Source organism: Schistocerca gregaria, chromosome X (assembly GCF_023897955.1).
Source record: "Schistocerca gregaria isolate iqSchGreg1 chromosome X, iqSchGreg1.2, whole genome shotgun sequence".
Taxonomy (NCBI): Eukaryota; Metazoa; Arthropoda; class Insecta; order Orthoptera; family Acrididae; genus Schistocerca; species Schistocerca gregaria.
Window position 1 is genome coordinate 679,996,417 of NC_064931.1, and position 19,810 is coordinate 680,016,226.

At 37.9% G+C, this 19,810-nt stretch overlaps 1 protein-coding gene across 1 annotated transcript in view; it reads right to left on the reverse strand.

Moving 5' to 3' along the window:
- Positions 1–2,634: 2,634 nt before the first annotated feature.
- Positions 2,635–19,810, reverse strand: part of LOC126299043 (delta-1-pyrroline-5-carboxylate dehydrogenase, mitochondrial) — a 117,776-nt gene continuing 100,600 nt past the window's right edge. The window contains exons 11-12 of the mRNA XM_049990696.1: positions 13,303–13,421; positions 2,635–3,474 (exon numbers count right to left, since the gene is read on the reverse strand). Of these exons, the coding sequence (XP_049846653.1) occupies positions 3,362–3,474; positions 13,303–13,421 (232 nt within the window). The 3' untranslated portion in view covers positions 2,635–3,361. The remainder of the gene's footprint in view (positions 3,475–13,302; positions 13,422–19,810) is intronic.

Below are 19,810 nucleotides of genomic sequence, written 5' to 3' on the forward strand. Positions count from 1 at the left end.
CTAGAAACATAGTTCTGTTCTTGTTTCGTTTTCCAATAGCAAACTGGCAGAATGAATAACCGGACAATGTTCAGTTTGTCAGCTACTTATCCTATGTTTTAGCTTCACTTTACTCAAAGCCTTATGTGAACAGTTACAACTACTTGGTGGGAAAAAGATAAAACAGTCTATAGTTTCTATGTTCACAGCATTGTAATTTATCATCTGTGATATATGAAAACCACAACCTTCTCTTCACAGACATCAATATGTACCAGAGATACTGCAGTCAATAAAAACAAATGTCTTGAGGCTTCCAGCCTAGTGCAAGCCTTTCAGTTTGATGCCTCTTTAGCCACTTGCATCACTTACTTTTACAAGCATGTTTTAATTTGGTCTTGCAGTTATCAAAAACTTCCCCATGGCAGAAAAACGTAAGGTGGTCATCAGGAATTGGATCTAAGACTTACTCTTTAGCATCCAACAACACCAACCTCTAACCTGTGGATGCAATAATAAATCTGTAGATGTTTTACCTGTTCACAATAATACAACAGTGAGGCTAAACCAAAAGACACAACTTTTTCTTTGTGCATTGTATAGTGTTACAGTTGTAACAACTCACACACACACACACAAACTGATGAGCTATAACATAATGGCCACTGTCCCCTGCGAGAATGAATGCTGCCTAGGACTACAGCTGGCACATGACGTGATAAGGAAAATATATATGCAGAACAGAGATGAATGGGGAGCTATTCTAGTGACACTATGGGCAGCAAATGGAAAAACCCACTGACATAATTGACTTTGAAAAAGGGTAGACTGTTAGTGCCCAGCATCTGGGAAGAGGCACTCCGAAATGGTGAAGTTGGTTTGTGTTCATGTGCTACTGTCATGAACGCCTACTGAAAGTGATCGACAGACAATGAAACCACCAGCAGGTGATAAGATGTTGGACATCCACACCTCATCACAGAACAAAGAGGTGGAGTTTCGCCCACTCTATACAGAAACACAGGCTACAATCTACTGAGTACAATGCTGGTGCAAGAAAATGTGTTCCATCCATGCAAACTGCTACTCAAACATGCACAAAACCAAAAGTGCAAATTGGTGGTGGTGGTGGTAGTGGTGGTGGTGGTCGTAGTAGTAGTAGTAGTAGTAGTAGTAGTAGTAGTAGTAGTAGTACCATGCTATGTGGGATATTCACCTGGGCTTCCATCAGACCTACATTAGTTGTGGACTATGTGAACATTATCGTGGACCAGTTGAATCTCTTCATACTTGAAGTTTTCCTTGATGGCAATGGCATTACCAGCAACGTGACTGACCACGTCCCAAAGCTGTAATTGTATTACAGAGCTTTGAGGACCATGTTAGCGAACTCACTGTGTCTTACCCAGCAACTCTGCCTGATCTAAATCTGATGGAACACATCTGGGACACTATTGGCCACTAGCTCTGTGTCCCAAACCCTCCAGGCTGGAATTTATTGCAATTGCATGACTTGCACATAGACATATAGTGTCACATACCTCCAGAAACCTATCAAGGACTTGGTGAATACATGCCAAGCAGCATTACTGCTGTATTGTGTTGCAAAGGTCAGCCAACACGCTATTAAGCATGTGGTTGTAATATTTTGGCTCATGCATGTACACAAAGTGTTAACAGGAAGACTGAGTCACAAACAGATATTATTCTATGGCCACATTCACCAGTTCTCCATCATTCTTACACATGATAAGTAGGCTCTTTGTGACACTTTCAATTTTTTTCACACTATTTTAACTTTTTAGATGTAGCTATTTGTCTGGGTTTTGTTATGTGTGGATTATAATTGTAGAATATGATTGTTTTGTCATCATAGTAGGCCAGTGAACTACAGGTAGTCTTTGGTTGGTCTGTTACAAAGGTCGAATAGAAGAAACCCAGACATGCCTCTTACTGATCATTGTTCAAAGTTCTGTTCCACCTTAACCAAACAAATTGTATAAGCAATTTTTGTGTTTCACCTACATCGATTGACATAATTAACATTTTCAATTTACATAAAAACCTATTTGAGTAACATTTGAAAGTATTATTTTGCAGCTATGCTAATATTACCACATTTATTTATGTTGAAAGTAACAAAAACAGACACATGCATTACTGAATTAAAATGGCATGTTACTCTTGTATCTGATGTAGTTATGTGCCAAGTTATAAATGCTATTGTTGGTAGTGATAGCTCCTGATTGCACGCTGACATGACCACATAATTCTCTATTTTAGAGTTTGTGTTTCATTATATGTACACACCCAAAAATACACCAATTTGTTTTGGAGCAAATCTTCCACAATGGCTGTGTCTAGGTATACTAGTTACATTTATGCATCTTTAAAAATATTTCTTCCTGTCAGGTGCTTGTAAGTTCTTACTGTTAATTTTTTGGACTTTTTCATACCTATCTGGTGAACAATAAACCTCAGAAATTACATCTTTGATATGCACAATTTCGGCTATGCAATTGGTTTCCAAGACAGTACCAAATTTTGTGGCAATGAGGATATGCAGAGTCACATTCCTTCACAATTTTATATATATCCCACACTAGTGCACACACGCCAAAATGAGTTATCTTAATTATATTTTCATACAACAAGTGTCATTTCCTAAAATTTTATTTAAATAATACTGTATTGAATACAATAATTCTGTGATTAGTATACATAAATGAACAGACACATAATTAGTGTTTGACAATGCAGCAGTAAAAAGTATCACATGCCTCAGAGGAACTATTATTAAACATGACCCTATATTACTAATAAATACTTTGTACATTTCTTGGTGTAATGCTAATTTCACTTTGAGAGCCCACATTTGAATCAAATATGGGATCCTCTCAATGTTCTAATTAACTTCCATTTATTGAAATTCTTCACAGCCAATTGTAGCTTACAGTGGTAGAGGTAAGATATTTTATTTCTAGAATTAGCTGATAAAGAACATAGTAACTAAACAATGCAAGCAGAAACCATTTAAAATTACAATATTTAAAATGGAAGACCAATGAAAAGTAAAAGCTATCAGTGACAATAAGAAATAGCAGAGCAGCCCCCAAGTCTTTTGCTATTAAGACTACATTTCGATTATTTTCAGCATGGACCATGAACATGCTACCATAGGGAGTACTTGCATAAAAATATGTCAAAAGAACTTTATCATTGATCAAATACAAAGGTGAACAATTTATGCCACAATAAATATGAAGCAATCAAAATGCACATAATATAGATATATAATAGCAGCCAAACACTTAAACTAACATATTTGAAGGTTGTAATGATAATAATAATAACAAAAAATATAAAAAAGAACCATACAATCTTACTTCATGTAAGGATATTGCCAGTCTTTTATGGGTACAAATGTTTCTTTCACTGCCTGTATTGAAGTGAATCTCAGTAAATAATGTGGTCCACCAGCTTTGTCATTTGTACCTGAAATTATGAAACACCAAACATGAATCAGTGTTGTGGAAACAGTAAGCTCTCAAACATTAGTCAACTTTTTAGCTCTCCTCTATCCATTAACCAAGACAGATTAACATAAACACAAAAGTCATCTTTGAATAACCCTTTGCCATTAAACACTCTATATAAAGAATGCTACATGATAATTTGGTGAGACCTGTAAGGTAAAGTGACATGCACATGCTTAGTGAAGAGACTGAGTCTTCTCTCTAACGTTTGTCATAATCACATTGGCAGCTATAAATATTGATAAGATTTCTTGTCTCCCCTGTACATGGCATCTCAAAACAACATATTTTATAGCACAAATTTGTTATGTGTATAAATTCCTGACTATACTGAGAGTGTATCACCATGACTGTTCAAGAGATGGCAATGTGCTGAATGGTGTGTGTTCAGACCAAATCAGACACTCAAATACAAAGGTTTGATTTGATTTGATTTCTTTATTAATCCATGTAACAATTTACATTGTGTGGATTTCGTCAGCAAAATCATATACAATACAATATACCTACAAATTATGCACATAAAATTAATATTTCCACAAATTTTTAAAGTATGTTACATTAGTTTTATATCCTTATGTAATTTTCTTATAGTACTGTAAAATTTTGGATTTCATATTTTAATTATTTCCTCATGTATTACAATGCAGGCTACTTTAATTTCACTACATGTTTTAATTCAGATAGTCCGTTACTGCATAATAACTTTTATTTAATAAAAATTTTTTAGTTTTGTTTTGAACTGTCCAATTGTATCAATATCTTTTATATTTTGGGGTAATTTATTATACAATTTAACAGCATTGTACAACAAGCTCTGCTGCGTTTTAACTTTATTTTTCTCTCTAGATGCAGATTGTATTGGTTTCTGGTTCCATAGCTGTGTACTAAAGAATTTTTAACATAGCAGTCAATATTTTTCTTTACATACATAATACTTTGAAAAATGTGTTCACAGGGGACAGTTAGGATTTCCAGCTTTTGGAAATGTTCAAGGCAGTGAGCCCTACTGCCATTCTTGGTTATTATACGAATTGCTCTTTTCTGTAATTTGAAAACTATTTGAATATTTTTACTGTTGACTCCCCAAAATATTATTCCATAGGTAATAACAGAGTGGATATAAGAAAAATATACAGATCTGACACATGTAGTATCACACACTGCAGTCAGAATTCTGAGAGCATAGCATGCTGTAGCGATTCTGTTACTAAGTATTTTAATATGTTCCTCCCACTTTAACTGATTATCAACATGCATACCAAGAAATTTTGTGTAGTCTACACATTCTATAGTTTCATCGTTTAACTTAAAGTTGTTATAGTGTGGTTTTTTGCAGACATAGAAGTTTACAGCATTTGTTTTTTTTAAAATTTAGTGTTAGTTTATTATTGGATGCCCACTCACGTACACTGTTTAGTGTTTGTTCGGCTTTTTCTTTCAGTGCATCTGGTGATTTGTCATTGATTAGTACATCTGAGTCATCTGCAAACAATATTGTTTGTCCATGCTTGATGCTCTGTGGGAAGTCATTTATGTAAATGAGGAATAGTATTGGGCCAAGGACACTACCCTGTGAGATACCTATATTTACATAATTTGGGTCTGATGTATACTTTACAATATAGTTTGAGCGACTTGAAATATGTGAGATTTCAGTTATCTGTCTTCTATTTTTTAGATATGATTGGAACCACTTTTTCACAAGTCCCCTTATTCCCAGTTCATCTAACTTATTTAACAATATGTTGTGGTCTACTGTATCAAACGCTTTAGTTAGATCAAGAAATATACCTGTTGTGTAGTTCCCTTTATCTAACGCTTCTAGAATGTGATTTGTGAGGTGTGCTGTTGCTGATTCTGTGCTTTTCCCTGATCGAAATCCAAACTGGTCAACAGATAGTAAGTTGTATTTATTTAAATAATTCATTAGCCTATCTTTCATAATAGTTTCTAATATTTTTGCAAAGAATGAGAGTAGAGAAATTGGCCTATAATTTTCAATTTTTCCTGCATCACCTTTTTTGAAGAGAGGTAGTAATTTAGCATATTTTAAATAGTCTGGAAAGTAGCCCTGCTTGAAAGATTGATTTATAATATCAACTAAAGGTGGAAGTAGGCTCTTGATACAGTCCTTAATTATAAAAATGGGGACTTCATCCAGACCAGCTGAGTTTTTGTTTTTCAGTTTGCTGACTGCTTTGTAGACTTCTTCCTGTGTTGTAGGGAATAACACCATCGAGTGTGATACACCATTATTTGGCTTTTTGACCTGAGGGGCTGTTAAAAAATTTTCCTGTAATTTTTTTCCTATGCTACTAAAATAATCATTTATATAGTTTGCCAAATATATTGGGTCTTTTATTACAGTCCCTTCCTCTTTGATTTTCAGGCTTGACAGATTCACTTTCCTGGTACCAGTTTCCTGCTTTACAATTTTCCATACTGCCTTATTTTTGTTTTCAGCAGAGAGCACCAGTTTGGAGTTATGAGCTCTCTTTGCTGCAAGCAATATTTTCTTATATGTTTTCCTGTATCTTTTATAAAAGAGTGAGAAAGCTGGATTAGTTTGTCTGTGTTTAATGGAGCTCAGGTACTTTAGTGTTTCAGACGATTTTTTGATGCCTTTTGTGACCCACTTGTTTTTTCCTGCTGTTGATAATGGACATAACACTTTGGGAAATGTTTCTTCAAAATTTAATTTAAACAATGTCATGAAATTTTTGAATTTTTCATTTGCATCTACCTCTGAGTATACTGAGTCCCATGTTAGTCCTGCTATCTGTTTGGCAAACTCATGTCTATTTTGTTTAGAAAAAATTCGTCTGTAAATATGCCTTTTCTTTGTTTCTTCTGGAGCCACTTTTATAGTAATGATTTGACCTGAGTGATCAGATAATCCTAGCTCTGCTACCACCACCTCACAGTTTTCTTTGCCTAAATCTGTTAATACCTGATCAACAGCTGTCTTTGAGTATTTTGTTATTCTTGTTGCACTGTTAACCATTGGAACTAGATTGAAACTTTGAGCAAGACTTAGTAATGAGTCCCATGTAGCATCAGGATTCAGTTTATCTAGATTTAGGTCTCCACATATGAGAATGTGGTTCTTTGGAGTGGATATCTTGTCAAGAACATAATTAAGTTTAGAGAGAAAGATGTTGAAGTCTCCACTAGGAGATCTGTATATACATAAGATAATCAAATTCCTACACCTGTATTTGTCTCTGATTTCAACTGCTGCCAGTTCAAAATGTTGCTCTTCACTGATTACACATAAGTCGCTTCTGGTCTTATACTGATAATTTTGTTTTACATAAATACAACACCCTCCACACTTCATAGAAGTCCTACAGTATGCACACGCTAAATTATAAGACTGCAAAACTAATTGATTAATTTCAGCCTCATTGCACCAATGCTCAGTGATACAAACAAATGAGCACTCTGTAGACTCCAGCTCCACTTCTAGCTGTTGGGTCTTGTTTGCTAGGGAACATATATTTTGGTGAACAACTGTTAAGTAATTTTTGCTAACACTATTTGCATTCCCACTTTTTTTCGTTTTAATGTCATTCTGTGTTGGTTCAACTGCTTCTTTATTACGATTACACTTGTGTTTTTTGTTTGCATATGGTATTCTTGGATAGTCACCCCCTGCAGTCTGTATTAGTTTCCCTTATTTTTTATAAGGGAAACTAATACAGTCTGCAGGGGGTGACTATCCAAGAATACCATATGCAAACAAAAACTTTCAAACACTGTATATGAAGAAGCTGTTCTCACACCCTCGATACGAAATTGGTACAGTGATTTTATATAGGTAGGCAGTGTGAAAGTTCACTATCCTTCTGGCCAACCAACTACACACGAATACATACAGATGACATTCCAGTGTTCATCAAATAAAAATCTCTTTGTAGGACCTTGCAGTAGTTACAACTCCCCAGGATGACCATGGAACACAACAGACAAGCATGGCTAATATGCACAGGTTTGACAGATGGTGTTGTATGACCCAAGTCACGAGAAGGTAGCATGCTGAAGCTGTTAGGTTAGTGCAGACCTCACATGATTTCTGCTATTGAAGGGATATATCAACCACAAAGTAAACTGCAGCTCTCAGGAGGACAGATGGTAAACTTAAAGCTTACTGTGTTCCCCTCTCCCTATTTGAAGCTAATTCATTTGTAACACAAAGAACATCTAATGAATGCAATCTTTGCACAACTATGTTGTTCCTTCAAAAGATTAAGAGGAAAATAACCTGGTTTACATTTAAAAAATATTCCTTCTTGTAATTAATTTTGATGCAAACTGTAGTGCTGATACCCAGTTTGTGGACAGAAGATCAGTAGCACCAGTGTACAGTGGCACTGCACAGCAGTAACTGTGCAGGGAGCAGAGTGATTCACCACACTAGGGCAAGTATCTTGTTATCGGTGAGATGACTAGGCATAGAGATTTAGTGAAACAAATGGACAATGGAGGCATATAAATTAGTCTGGATTTTAAGGCAGGGATCACTTCTTGCTGTTGGAAGCCAGCAGCAAGATCATGATGCCAGAAATATATCAGAAAGTGAGATGACTGGGCTACACCAGTAGCAGCCATGGGTTCGAGACTGGACTACACCTTCCATCCACACTAAGTCCTTTATGGGCCTGGTACCATAGCCCTATCGACCTACAATCCATGACAAGACCAACACTGAGTTCCTAGTGGGGTTTGGCACCACAGCACCAGCTGCTATCTCACTTGTGTCCAAGGCCAATGGGTTGAACCCTGTCCATAGCTGACTCCACACAGTGCCACCACATCCACTTGTGGAGCCAAGGAGCTGTTCCCTGATGGGAATGCCATCAGAGCACAAAACGTAGCACCACTGACATGAAACAGTCATGGCTTGCAAAGGCAGCCGGCTTCAGCAATGCAGGGTGCTGGCTCACCAGTTATGGGCAGAAGCCATTGCCTTTTCATCAGCATCAGCCAGTGGCAATGGGGAGAGGCGCTGCATGCCTCACTGTGTCATGTAATTAAGTCAATAAAATTCATTTGTAACTTTCAACAGGGTCTCACATGGACCCGCTGGCCTGTTAACACCATTCACTCATCCCCCAGCATGTAAAGCATGCTATAATACCATGAATACTATAACATTCTCTGGAAAACCAGTGCTGAAAGTTAATCACGAATGGTGTGACTTGTTATTACATCCACTCAGTTGTGTAATTCCCACTGGATTTCCAGAAGCAGACTGTAATTTTGAAGCTTTGAAGTAAAGTATTTAACTTAATGATAAAAATAAAAATTATGTGGCTGGCACACAGATGTGCAGTTTGGCAATATTACTTCCACTCTGCAAGTTGGTTGATCCTTGTAATCTATAAACATGCTATCATACATGATGGTGTTAGTTTGTCCACACCAAGAATTCAGGATCAGACAAAACTTACAACTGACCTCTCCCGTACCCTGAGGACCAAATTAATCAACATTTTCTTTACTTTAAGCAACAATTTTCCAGATGCTTTGATGGAATATTGCACCATGTATGAAAGCATTATTTTAGGTATACTACCACTTGCAACAAGGATTGGTTATTCTCCCTTATGTGATAACAGGCGCTGAATGTTACTCTTCACAAGTCTTGCTCAGAATTGTTTTCATACAATGAGGCTTCACATTTTAACCCTTTACTACTCCAAGTCACTTCAGAAATTTACTTGCCTAATCTGTTGTTATTCCTTACCAATTTGATTACCTTATTAACCCTCTTATTCCTACCCATTTTGATACAGAAAAAAAAAAAGAAAAACGTACAAACTGCAGAATGCATATGGGACCTGAACACAGGTTCTCTGCTTTCGAGCCAGATGCCTTGGTCGTTACATCAGTGGCGCTTTCATCTAACACTGCATACCTTATGGGTACAAAAGAAGAAGTTGTAAAAGTTTATTTACCAGATTTCTAGAAAAATATGCATTTTATGAACCCGCTAACATGTTGATGAAAAACGCTTGATTTTCAGCTATCTATTGATACCACCAGTTCTTAGTCGATGCACGTCATCAACTTCAGGAGCAGTTTTGTCAAAGACTGTGTGTGTGTGTGTGTGTGTGTGTGTGTGTGTGTGTGTGTGTGTGTGTTCTTAATTTTAGGTTGTACACAAGCAACTTGCCAAATCTGCTGGCTGCGTTTGAGGCCTTCCCCTTGTAAATGTTCGACATTTTTTGTGCGACATGACTTGTAAAATTTCTGTATGAGTGTGTGGATATTGCAGCCTTTAACTGTGAACTACAGTGTAGTGCTGAAGACTAAGTAAATTCTTGAATGAGTTCATGGAGCTATCTGTCACTGCACTTGCAGCATTTAAACACATGTGTAATAAACATTTCATTCAGTGAACTGTAGCCACAATGTGAAAGGACATTTTTATTTCAAAAATCATAGGCTGTCCACAATTCAGTCAGTTACCAGGAACATACCAGAACAGTACTTTGGCACTGCAAGAGGTGGGTACACTCCACCTACGCCCCAACATAGTAAACAAACTTTAAAGTCAGTCACACACTTTTATTAAACTTTCAACATCCAAGTCTAATCTTGAGTCATTAAATTAGCAATAGTTCTTCTTAAAATACTTGGCATTAATGACTTCTCTTTTCATGTATGAAGTATGGTAAACAAACCTAACCCTTACGTCTTGCCTCCTGCATCTACATCTACATCCATACTCCGCAAGCCACCTGACTGTGTGTGGCGGAGGGTTCCCTGAGTACCTCAATCAGTTCTCCCTTCTATTCCAGTCTCGTATTGTTCGTGGAAAGAAGGATTGTCGGTATGATTCTGTGTGGGCTCTAATCTCTCTTCGCAAGATATACGTAGGAGGGAGCAATATACTGCTTGACTCTTCGGTGAAGGTATGTTCTCGAAACTTTAACAAAAGCCCGTACCGAGCTACTGAGCGTCTCAAATGCAGAGTCTTCCACTGGAGTTTATCTATCATCTCAGTAATGCTTTCACGATTACTAAATGATCCTGTAACGAAGCGCGCTGCTCTCTGTTGGATCTTCTCTATCTCTTCTATCAACCCTATCTGGTACGGATCCCACACTGTTGAGCAGTATTCAAGCAGTGGGCGAACAAGCGTACTGTAACCTACTTCCTTTGTTTTCGGACTGCATTTCCTTAGGATTCTTCCAATGAATCTCAGTTTGGCATCTGCATTACCAATGATCAACTTTATATGATCATTCCATTTTAAATCACTCCTAATGCCTACTCCCAGATAATTTATGGAATTAACTGCTTCCAGTTGCTGTTCTGCTATTTTGTAGCTAAATGATAAGAGATCTATCTTTCTATGTATTCACTTACATTACACTTGTCTACATTGAGATTCAATTGCCATTCCCTGCACCATGCGTCAATTCGCTGCAGATCCTCCTGCATTTCAGTACAATTTTCCATTGTTACAACCTCTCGATACACCACAGCATCATCCGCAAAAAGCCTCAGTGAACTTCCGATGTCATCCACCAGGCCATTTATGTATATTGTGAAAAGCAACGGTCCTATGACACTCCCCTGTGGCACACCTGAAATCACTCTTACTTTGGAAGACTTCTCCATTGAGAATGACATGCTGCGTTCTGTTATCTAGGAACTCTTCAATCCAATCACACAATTGGTCTGATAGTCCATATGCTCTTACTTTGTTCATTAAATGAGTGGGGGGAACTGTATCGAACGCCTTGCGGAAGTCAAGAACACGGCATCTACCTGTGAACCCGTGTCTATGGCCCTCTGAGTCTCGTGGACAAATAACGCGAGCTGGGTTTCACCCGACCGTCTTTTTCGAAACCCATGCTGATTCCTACAGAGCAGATTTCTAGTCTCCAGAAAAGTCATTATACTCTAACATAATACGTGTTCCAAAATTCTACAACTGATCGATGTTAGAGATATAGGTCTATAGTTCTGCACATCTGTTCGACGTCCCTTCTTGAAAACGGGGATGACCTGTGCCCTTTTCCAATCCTTTGGAACGCTACGCTCTTCTACAGACCTACGGTACACTGCTGCAAGAAGGGGGCAAGTTCCTTTGCGTACTCTGTGTAAAATCGAACTGGTATCCCATCAGGTCCAGCGGCCTTCCCTCTTTTGAGCGATTTTAATTGTTTCTCTATCCCTCTGTCGTCTATTTCGATATCTACCATTTTGTCATCTGTGCGACACTCTAGAGAAGGAACTAAAGTGCAGTCTTCCTCTGTGAAACAGCTTTGGAAGAAGACATTTAGTATTTCAGCCTTTAGTCTGTCATCCTCTGTTTCAGTACCATTTTGGTCACAGAGTGTCTGGACATTTTGTTTTGATCCACCTACTGCTTTGACATAAGACCAAAATTTCTTAGGATTTTCTGCAAGTCAGTACATAGAACTTTACTTTCGAATTCATTGAACGCATATCGCATAGCCCTCCTAACACTACATTTCGCTTCGCGTAATTTTTGTTTGTCTGCAAGGCTTTGGCTATGTTTATGTTTGCTGTGAAGTTCCCTTTGCTTCCGCAGCAGTTTTCTAACTTGGTTGGTGTACCACGGTGGTTCTTTTCCATCTCTTACGATCTTGCTGGGCACATACTCATCTAACGCATATTGTACGATGGTTTTGAACTTTGTCCACTGATCCTCAACACTATCTGTCCTTGAGACAAAACTTTTGTGTTGAGCCGTCAGGTACTCTGTAATCTGCTTATTGTCATCACCCGAGGAAAATCTGGATGGGAACTGTCCAGTAGCAAATGGGTTCAGCCTGTGGCAGCGTTTAACTATACAGTCCCAACTGATGACCTAAGTGAATTCTACAGTATTGAACTGTAATTCCTCCGGAAATATGAGATTCCAGGAGACATTCAGGTCTCACAGGTCAACATCTATTTATCTTATTATCATATAAAATTTGTATGAGTCAGTTCCTTAGAGAACAATTTGAAATTGTTACAATAGAACCAAATTCCATTTTTATGTCACTGTGTTTCTCAATTCACATATATTCATAATAAAAATATGGATCTTCACAACTGTCCGATCTAGGATTTCAATTTTTTTTTAATATGCCATTTCAAAGAAAATTTAAAGTAAATACAAAAGTTACAAATATCACTAACAGTTTTGTGTTAAAACCTCTGCACTTTTCCTTCATATACTTACCAAAAGTTGTGTTGTTGTCAAAAGATTTAACAAGACTACTACAGGTAGCTTGACTGTATCCAAATGGAATTAGTAACATAAGAACCAAATCTAGTCAAACTGAACATAGCAAAATAAAGGCTTAAGTGAATGTTTATACCACATGAAGGGAGTGCTACTGCAGAAGCCTGACTGCAGCTGACTGCAAGCAGAATATTACCACACTTTGTAGAAGCTATATTCAATTTCTAACTTCCCCAAAATCCAAACAGTGAAGATCACAATTTTATGGAACACACCATGTTTCACAATTATGCTGAATGGTGCTTCCTGGACTGCATCCATCATTTAGGTAATAGAAGACTTGTGGCACAGACCAGTATGATTCATGGCTCGCACAAATGAAAACAAGCTATTACAATACGTAGCACAAGTTAGTACAGTATGTGACTAAGAAAACACAACACCCCTGACTTGTGCTACCAAATTTTAAATGTAAACAGGCATTACATTTTTGTAGGTCTACATTTGAGGCGCATGTGCCACTGACGATATTTTACACAGCATAATTATGACCTTTAGAAAATAAAGTACCTGATTTCCTAGCACCGCCAAATGGTTGTTGTGCCACAACTGCTCCTGTCGATTTATCATTAATATAAAAGTTTCCAGCTCCATGGATGAGATAATCATGTGCTTTGGCAATGAATTCCCTGTAACCAAAAAATATTCAGTTACAAATTGCTACAACAGTTAAATGATACACAATTTTCATGCAGTAAAATTACAACTGAATGTACTATTTTAATCTGATTAACTGTGCTTCAGTCACCACTGTTTACAGCTTTTAGAGTAAGTGATGTTCTACGTGCACTAATTTTTAGATTACAGACTTCCAACCAATATAATGAATGGGACTTATATTTCACCAAGTAAAAAACTTATTTTACAAGACAACACCATCCATAGTTCTCTCTTGCCACTTAAAATGAAAGGCAGGACACTAGGAATTTTTAACAGTGTCGTCCTGTTGGAGCATACAATATCCCTTGCCGACAATGAATGATACACCACAGTCAACGCACATCACTAGGTCTTCCCACCAGAAGACACTGACTGACTGACTGACTGTTTTCAGAACCTTATTATTATCTACCTCCAACTGCTGATGTAACAATAAATTTCTGCAAAGATACTCAGAGAAGGTGCTTCCTCCACTGTTGCAGGTAACTTTCCTTCTCACAGACTTACCCTGGTACCCATCAGAATAACACTGCCATTCCTTGGATCTGTATGTGTTGGAGTGTGTCTCGAGGATTCTGTATGGACCCCTCTGTTGTGTTAATTTGTTGTACTGATAGCAAAGTATTTACACAATCAGACCATATGAGGAATTTTGCTTTCACTCTAAATAAAGGATCATTTTTGTGAATTTAAGCTCTTTGCTCCATACAATACATGTATTTAGTACATCAATCTTAGACAAGCTAAACCAATAGATGAGAATACCAAATCCCATTACCCAATTTATACTCTGCTATGTATAGTGAAGTAAAGTCACTATTTTGTTTTAAAATATTAGTGAATATAAACTTAAAATCATGATCAAGCACCCACAATTTCTTATTCTGAATCATGACTAAAAATCATTGGATCTTCTAAGGAGCCATGGTGGTTATCTATGCCAAGCCTGTCTAGAATTTATCTGACCTTAAAATTTCTAGACGCAAAATAATAATGATGGGACAGAACCACTTTCTGCACTTCATTCACATGCTCAAACTTTCATTCAACCAATGAGGAAGCCATTCACTGCCTCATACCAGTTGTGTAGAGCTGTACCACATTTTCATTGGAATCCGTGGTTCATTTGAAATGACTAAATATATTTAGAAACGTAGCTACATCAAGTTTTTGATGAAAGTTTGGTGATTCTGAAAGCAGTAGTTTGTAAGATGCAGCAGGATTATGGTGATAATGCTATTCAGTAAACAGAAAGAGAATTAACCAGATTCTAGATGGCTACACACCAGTTGTCACCAGTACTTGCATTGTACCTATTGTTGACAAACTGTAAATTCTGACAAAGGAATATTGTTATTCAACTATACACGAGATCACAGAATAGGTCAGGACCGATTAAGATCCTGTGCATGTAATATTATGCAACAATCTGAACATACTGGATACTCTAGACATAAATTCAGAATCACCTAACATCGTTATAACTGGCAATGAGTCACAGGTGTACAGGTAACACCTGGAAACAAAAGCACAGTCATCACAACCGAAGCATTGCCCGCCCTCCAACAATGAAGAGAGCATAACTGGTGTGAAGCAAGATAAAAGTTACACTGAGTGTTTTCTTTGATAGCTACTGAAATGTGCATTTGAAGGATAGTAACAAAAATAGTAGGAAGTAAAAGCTCTTAGGCATCTCTCTAACCTAGTTTGGTGCACAAACACAGATCATTACATGGTGAAAACCACAAAGTGTGTCTGAAAAGTTTGGTGAACAGTTCTATATGTTAAAAACTGTGCTGGTTAGGGTGAGGCAACCATGGATACACACTGAGATACATCACCAAGTGTCTGTAGCTCATGGTTTAGTGGCTAGCATTGATGCCTCTTGATCACGGGGTCTTGGGTTTGATTCCCAGTTGGGTCGGGGATTTTCTCCACTCAGGGACTGGTTGTTTGTTTTGTCCTCATCAGTTCATAATCATTCAGGAAAGTGGCAAGACTGGACAGCGAAAAGATTGGGAATTTGCACAGGTGCTGATAACCACACAGTTGAGCACCCCACAAACCAGATTTCATCAACACCCCCTATTGTGTCCTCTATTGTGGAAATCGCCAAAGTGAAGTAGTGGTGCTTGTTGAGACCATGCTGTCAGTCAGTATGAGAACTCATGTCATTGCAAAGTAGAGTAACATGTTAACATTAAGCTTTACTTCAAATTATGGAAAATTATGAAGGACTCTTGTGGAATGTTAGTGCAGATATACAGCATTGAAGCAGTGAGTAAAAACTGTGCATTTGAATGGTTTACAGCTATATCTGTGAGTAGCCAGACATCCGTGCATGTGTCAGAACCCAGGAGAAAAACACCGAGAGCTGCAAGGCAGAAGGGCCACCTGAGAAAGAGAACATGACACCGAGCTATAGCCAAACTATGCATGGCTGACTGATGGTGAAAAGGAGAAAACCTAAGCAACTGATGTCAACAACAAAGTGCAAAGCAGAAACCCTCACCACAATGGTGTCAACATGTCAAGAGCAAAGAGAGAGACAGTCTGAATTATAACCAGAGAGAAAGACCAAGTGCCAAGTGAGATAGTAATAGAATAGCCCATACTACAATGATGATGATGATCGACAATATGAGAAGCAAATACAGAACTGACTGACTGTTTTCTGGGCAGCCATATTTATATTGGCCACAAGAGCCACTAGTGGCTAGCATATTCACATGGTGGGACAAGTGGTACACCCAAGCAGTGAGTGCAGTGCTGCAGCGAGACTGCGTCTCCTAATGGCCATCTAGGTCAATTTCCTATGGCGGGCATTCAACTTATGTGCGGCCTGACACCAGAGCTTTACAGACAGATGAGCCATGTTCAGGCTGACTGTCAACAAACAGATATCCCAGACAACATCAAATGAGTGTGATGGATGCTAGTGGATGTTTGGTGGCTGTCTTTGAGAATGATAATGGAAGAGTTGAGGGTAAGCAAATACAGTCTAATCACAATTTTTAACAAACGTGTTCAGCACACATTGACAGATGAGCAGAAGCAAACTGATGGAAAAGTCCAGAGATTTCATTGACATCTGTGACCGGAATCTGCAGCTTTTACAAATCACCATTACAAGACGTAAGAGCTGGCAATACCAACATGATGCAGATGCCAAATGACATTTAATAGCATTGTGTTCATTTCTTCTTCAATTCCAAGATTAGACAATGTTGATTGCCTTTTTTGACAGCAAGGGCCTGATCCATCATGAATTTCTACCCCAGTATCAAACTGCCAATGCATAAATGTGCAAGGGAGTTTTGAAATAGCTGCTGCAATGCATCTGGCAGGTTTGGCTAGAACTTTACTTGAGTGGACGGTGGAATTTCCTCCACAATGCCTTTCCACACACTGCGGTCAGCTTGCTCAACTTTCTCAGTCAATGCAAAGTGACTGTACTTCAAAATCCTTGTTATTCTCCAGATTTGGCACCAGCTGACTTTTTGTATCTCCACATTAAATTGGACTGAAAGACTTGCACTTCACAGATGTTTGTTACATCCAACAAACAAATGACCGTGGTGCTTAGAGTGATTCCACAAGAAGTGTTTGCTGACAGTTTGCTACAGCATTGCAACTAATGTCAAAGTGTGTTGCAGTTAATGGTGATGACTCTGAAGACCAGTAAAAGTAATTTTGTTTGTAACGCTTGTTTCCTTGCAACTCATTCATTGATTCCAAACTAGTTTTGATGTTGAGAAGTGGAATTATAGTGTAGCGAGATTCTTTTGCTGGAGACACATTTCTCCTTGCACCTGTTATTCATTTATAGAATTGAAGAATCTACTGAAAGGATACAGTGGTAAAAGGGAGGATGTGAAACAACAGTGGAGCTACAGCCCATTCCAAAAGAAGTCTTCTGCAAGTGTTTCCAGCAGTGGAAGGGTCAGTGAGCTAAGTGGCCAGAAGCTCCAGGACACTTTTCACAGAGCCATTTAACAAATCCTCCTTCCCAAACTCCAAATGCAAATGGAATGGGAAGGAATCTTAATAGATAATGAAATTGGAAGTTCCCTTTGCCATGCACTTCACTGTGGTCTGCAGAACATAAATGTAGAACCAGAGGATTTGAGTTCCAATCATGTTAGGTATGCAATATATTTTTTCAAGACAAAGGGGTCCTTTTTAAACTGACCTTTATTATTACAGTTTGCTATACCTACCGGTAATGCTAAAAGGCACTTTCAGGTTAAAATCCCGACAGACTCCATGGATTTTAAATGATTATTAATGAAATGTTCAGAGGAAGATGACTCAAATTATCAGAAAGTATTTCCACTCGCCACTCAAAAAAATGTTCTGCAAAGAAGAGTCACAAAAGAATATTTAGCCATTCCTTAACGCCTAAGGCCTCCGGCATGGTCAGATTGTCCAGGGTAGTGGGGTACCTCCTGAACTCGCAGTGCAGTGAACTAATAAGACTAAGATGTGCTGGTCATGTTCTAAGGGGGATGTTCTGATCATGATCGTTAGATATGTAATATACCTTAATAAGGAGTTATAAAGAGAGAGGACAACCAGGCTTTGTTTAATGAAATATCCTGGTATTTTTGTCAACAAATTTAGGAAAGCCATGGACAACCTGAATAAGGATGGTCGGATAGAAGCTTGAACCTCCATTTACCCAAAATACAGGTCAAACATCTTCATTACTGCAGCACCTTTGAGTTTGTCAGATCCAGTAACCTGAGCTGGGGCTGTTCTGAGCCATTAGAGCTGTCATGGTAATCTCCGCGGATTTTTATTTTAATTTAATTTCATTTATTTTTTCTTCCATCATACCAGACAACAAAAAATTGCTCAACATACATCTGAAATTATTGTTATTAGTATTAAATATATACATATTATGTGCTTTCATTTAGAGATTATTGGAAAGGTCTGAATGTACCATGGCATCCAATTTACTGTAAGGTTTTTGTGTGAAACACCCTTTGTGTTTTATATGCTGTGAGCTGGCATCGCACGAGGAATGGCCATAAAGTTTTGATTAAACCTCAAAAAACTATTTACTCTTCAATGTGAGACTTTTTTGTCGGGGAGTTGGATTGTAGTAGTTTGCATTTTTGCTGTTCAGAATATCTTCCAACTCAAAAACTACCTTATCCCCATTCTTGAAACATGCAATAACTTCTTCAAACAAGGGAAGAGGATGATGTCACTCGGTGCCAAGACCAAGAACGACATTCTGGTCATATGGTCCTGTAACAGTTTGCTCCTTACAAGCATGGTTTGCCCATTACAAGCATAATCTGTTAGCAATACACCAAGCAGTCCCAAAAATCACTCAGCATCATGTTGTCTGATTATGGATGAGTTTCTGCTTGTTTTGACAGTGGGAAATCTAGAAGTTTCCACTGCTTGCATTACTTCTTTCTATGTGATTATTTATTGATTTAATCTATGTGCTCTGATAGTACACAGTGTGTAACAGATGTCTAATAAACATTGTTAACATATAGTATGGACAGATTATGGTATTATAATACATTGCCACCGACTGACTAAATTAGCTTCACTTAACAGTTCATGTCCTGCACTTAAACATAACCAGCGAGATTTATTTTGCTGGTATTCTTTAACAGAATAAAAACAATGATACTGCAATTAGGACTTCATGGCTCTGCTAAATTGTATGTTATTTTCAGTACACTTAATAATGTGGAAAGCATGTTCAGCAGCTGGATACCCATGCATAATGCTCTCTTTTTACAAAGTTGAGTGTTTCCGTGTCACACAGAGAGTTGAGTTTCTTCTGGTGTTGCGTTTGTGTATTTCATTATTTTTTGAGTCTGGGTTCAGCTGGCACCGTATTTAAAAAAAAATACAGTCTTCAGAACGTATAGACAAGATAGTGTTAGGGTCTCCAGTTTCCTGAAGATGGATTTGCAGGAGTCTCTAGGTTTGCTGCCATTAATTATCCTCACGTTCTCTTCTGGATTTTGAAAGTGCACAGGGCAATTGAAAAATTTCCCCTAGAATGTGTGCATTTTGTGTGATGTGAAAATTCATGGAAACTGTCTTTTTATTGTTGATGGTTACTTTGGTGATACTAGCTCAGCTACTGAGTTCTCCCCTTTGAGAAGTACAATTGTGTCATCAGAAAATATTATGGTCTTTTGTGCATATGCACTCAGGCTCAAATCCTTATTATACAGGATGATTAGTAGAAGTCCTAATACTGAGCCCTTTGGCATATCTTGTTTAACAGTGTAACAACTAGATAGGATTTCGGTTATTGAATTAAGCTGTTTGTTAGTGTACTTCATGCTGACTTTCTGTATGTGACTGCTTAGGAACA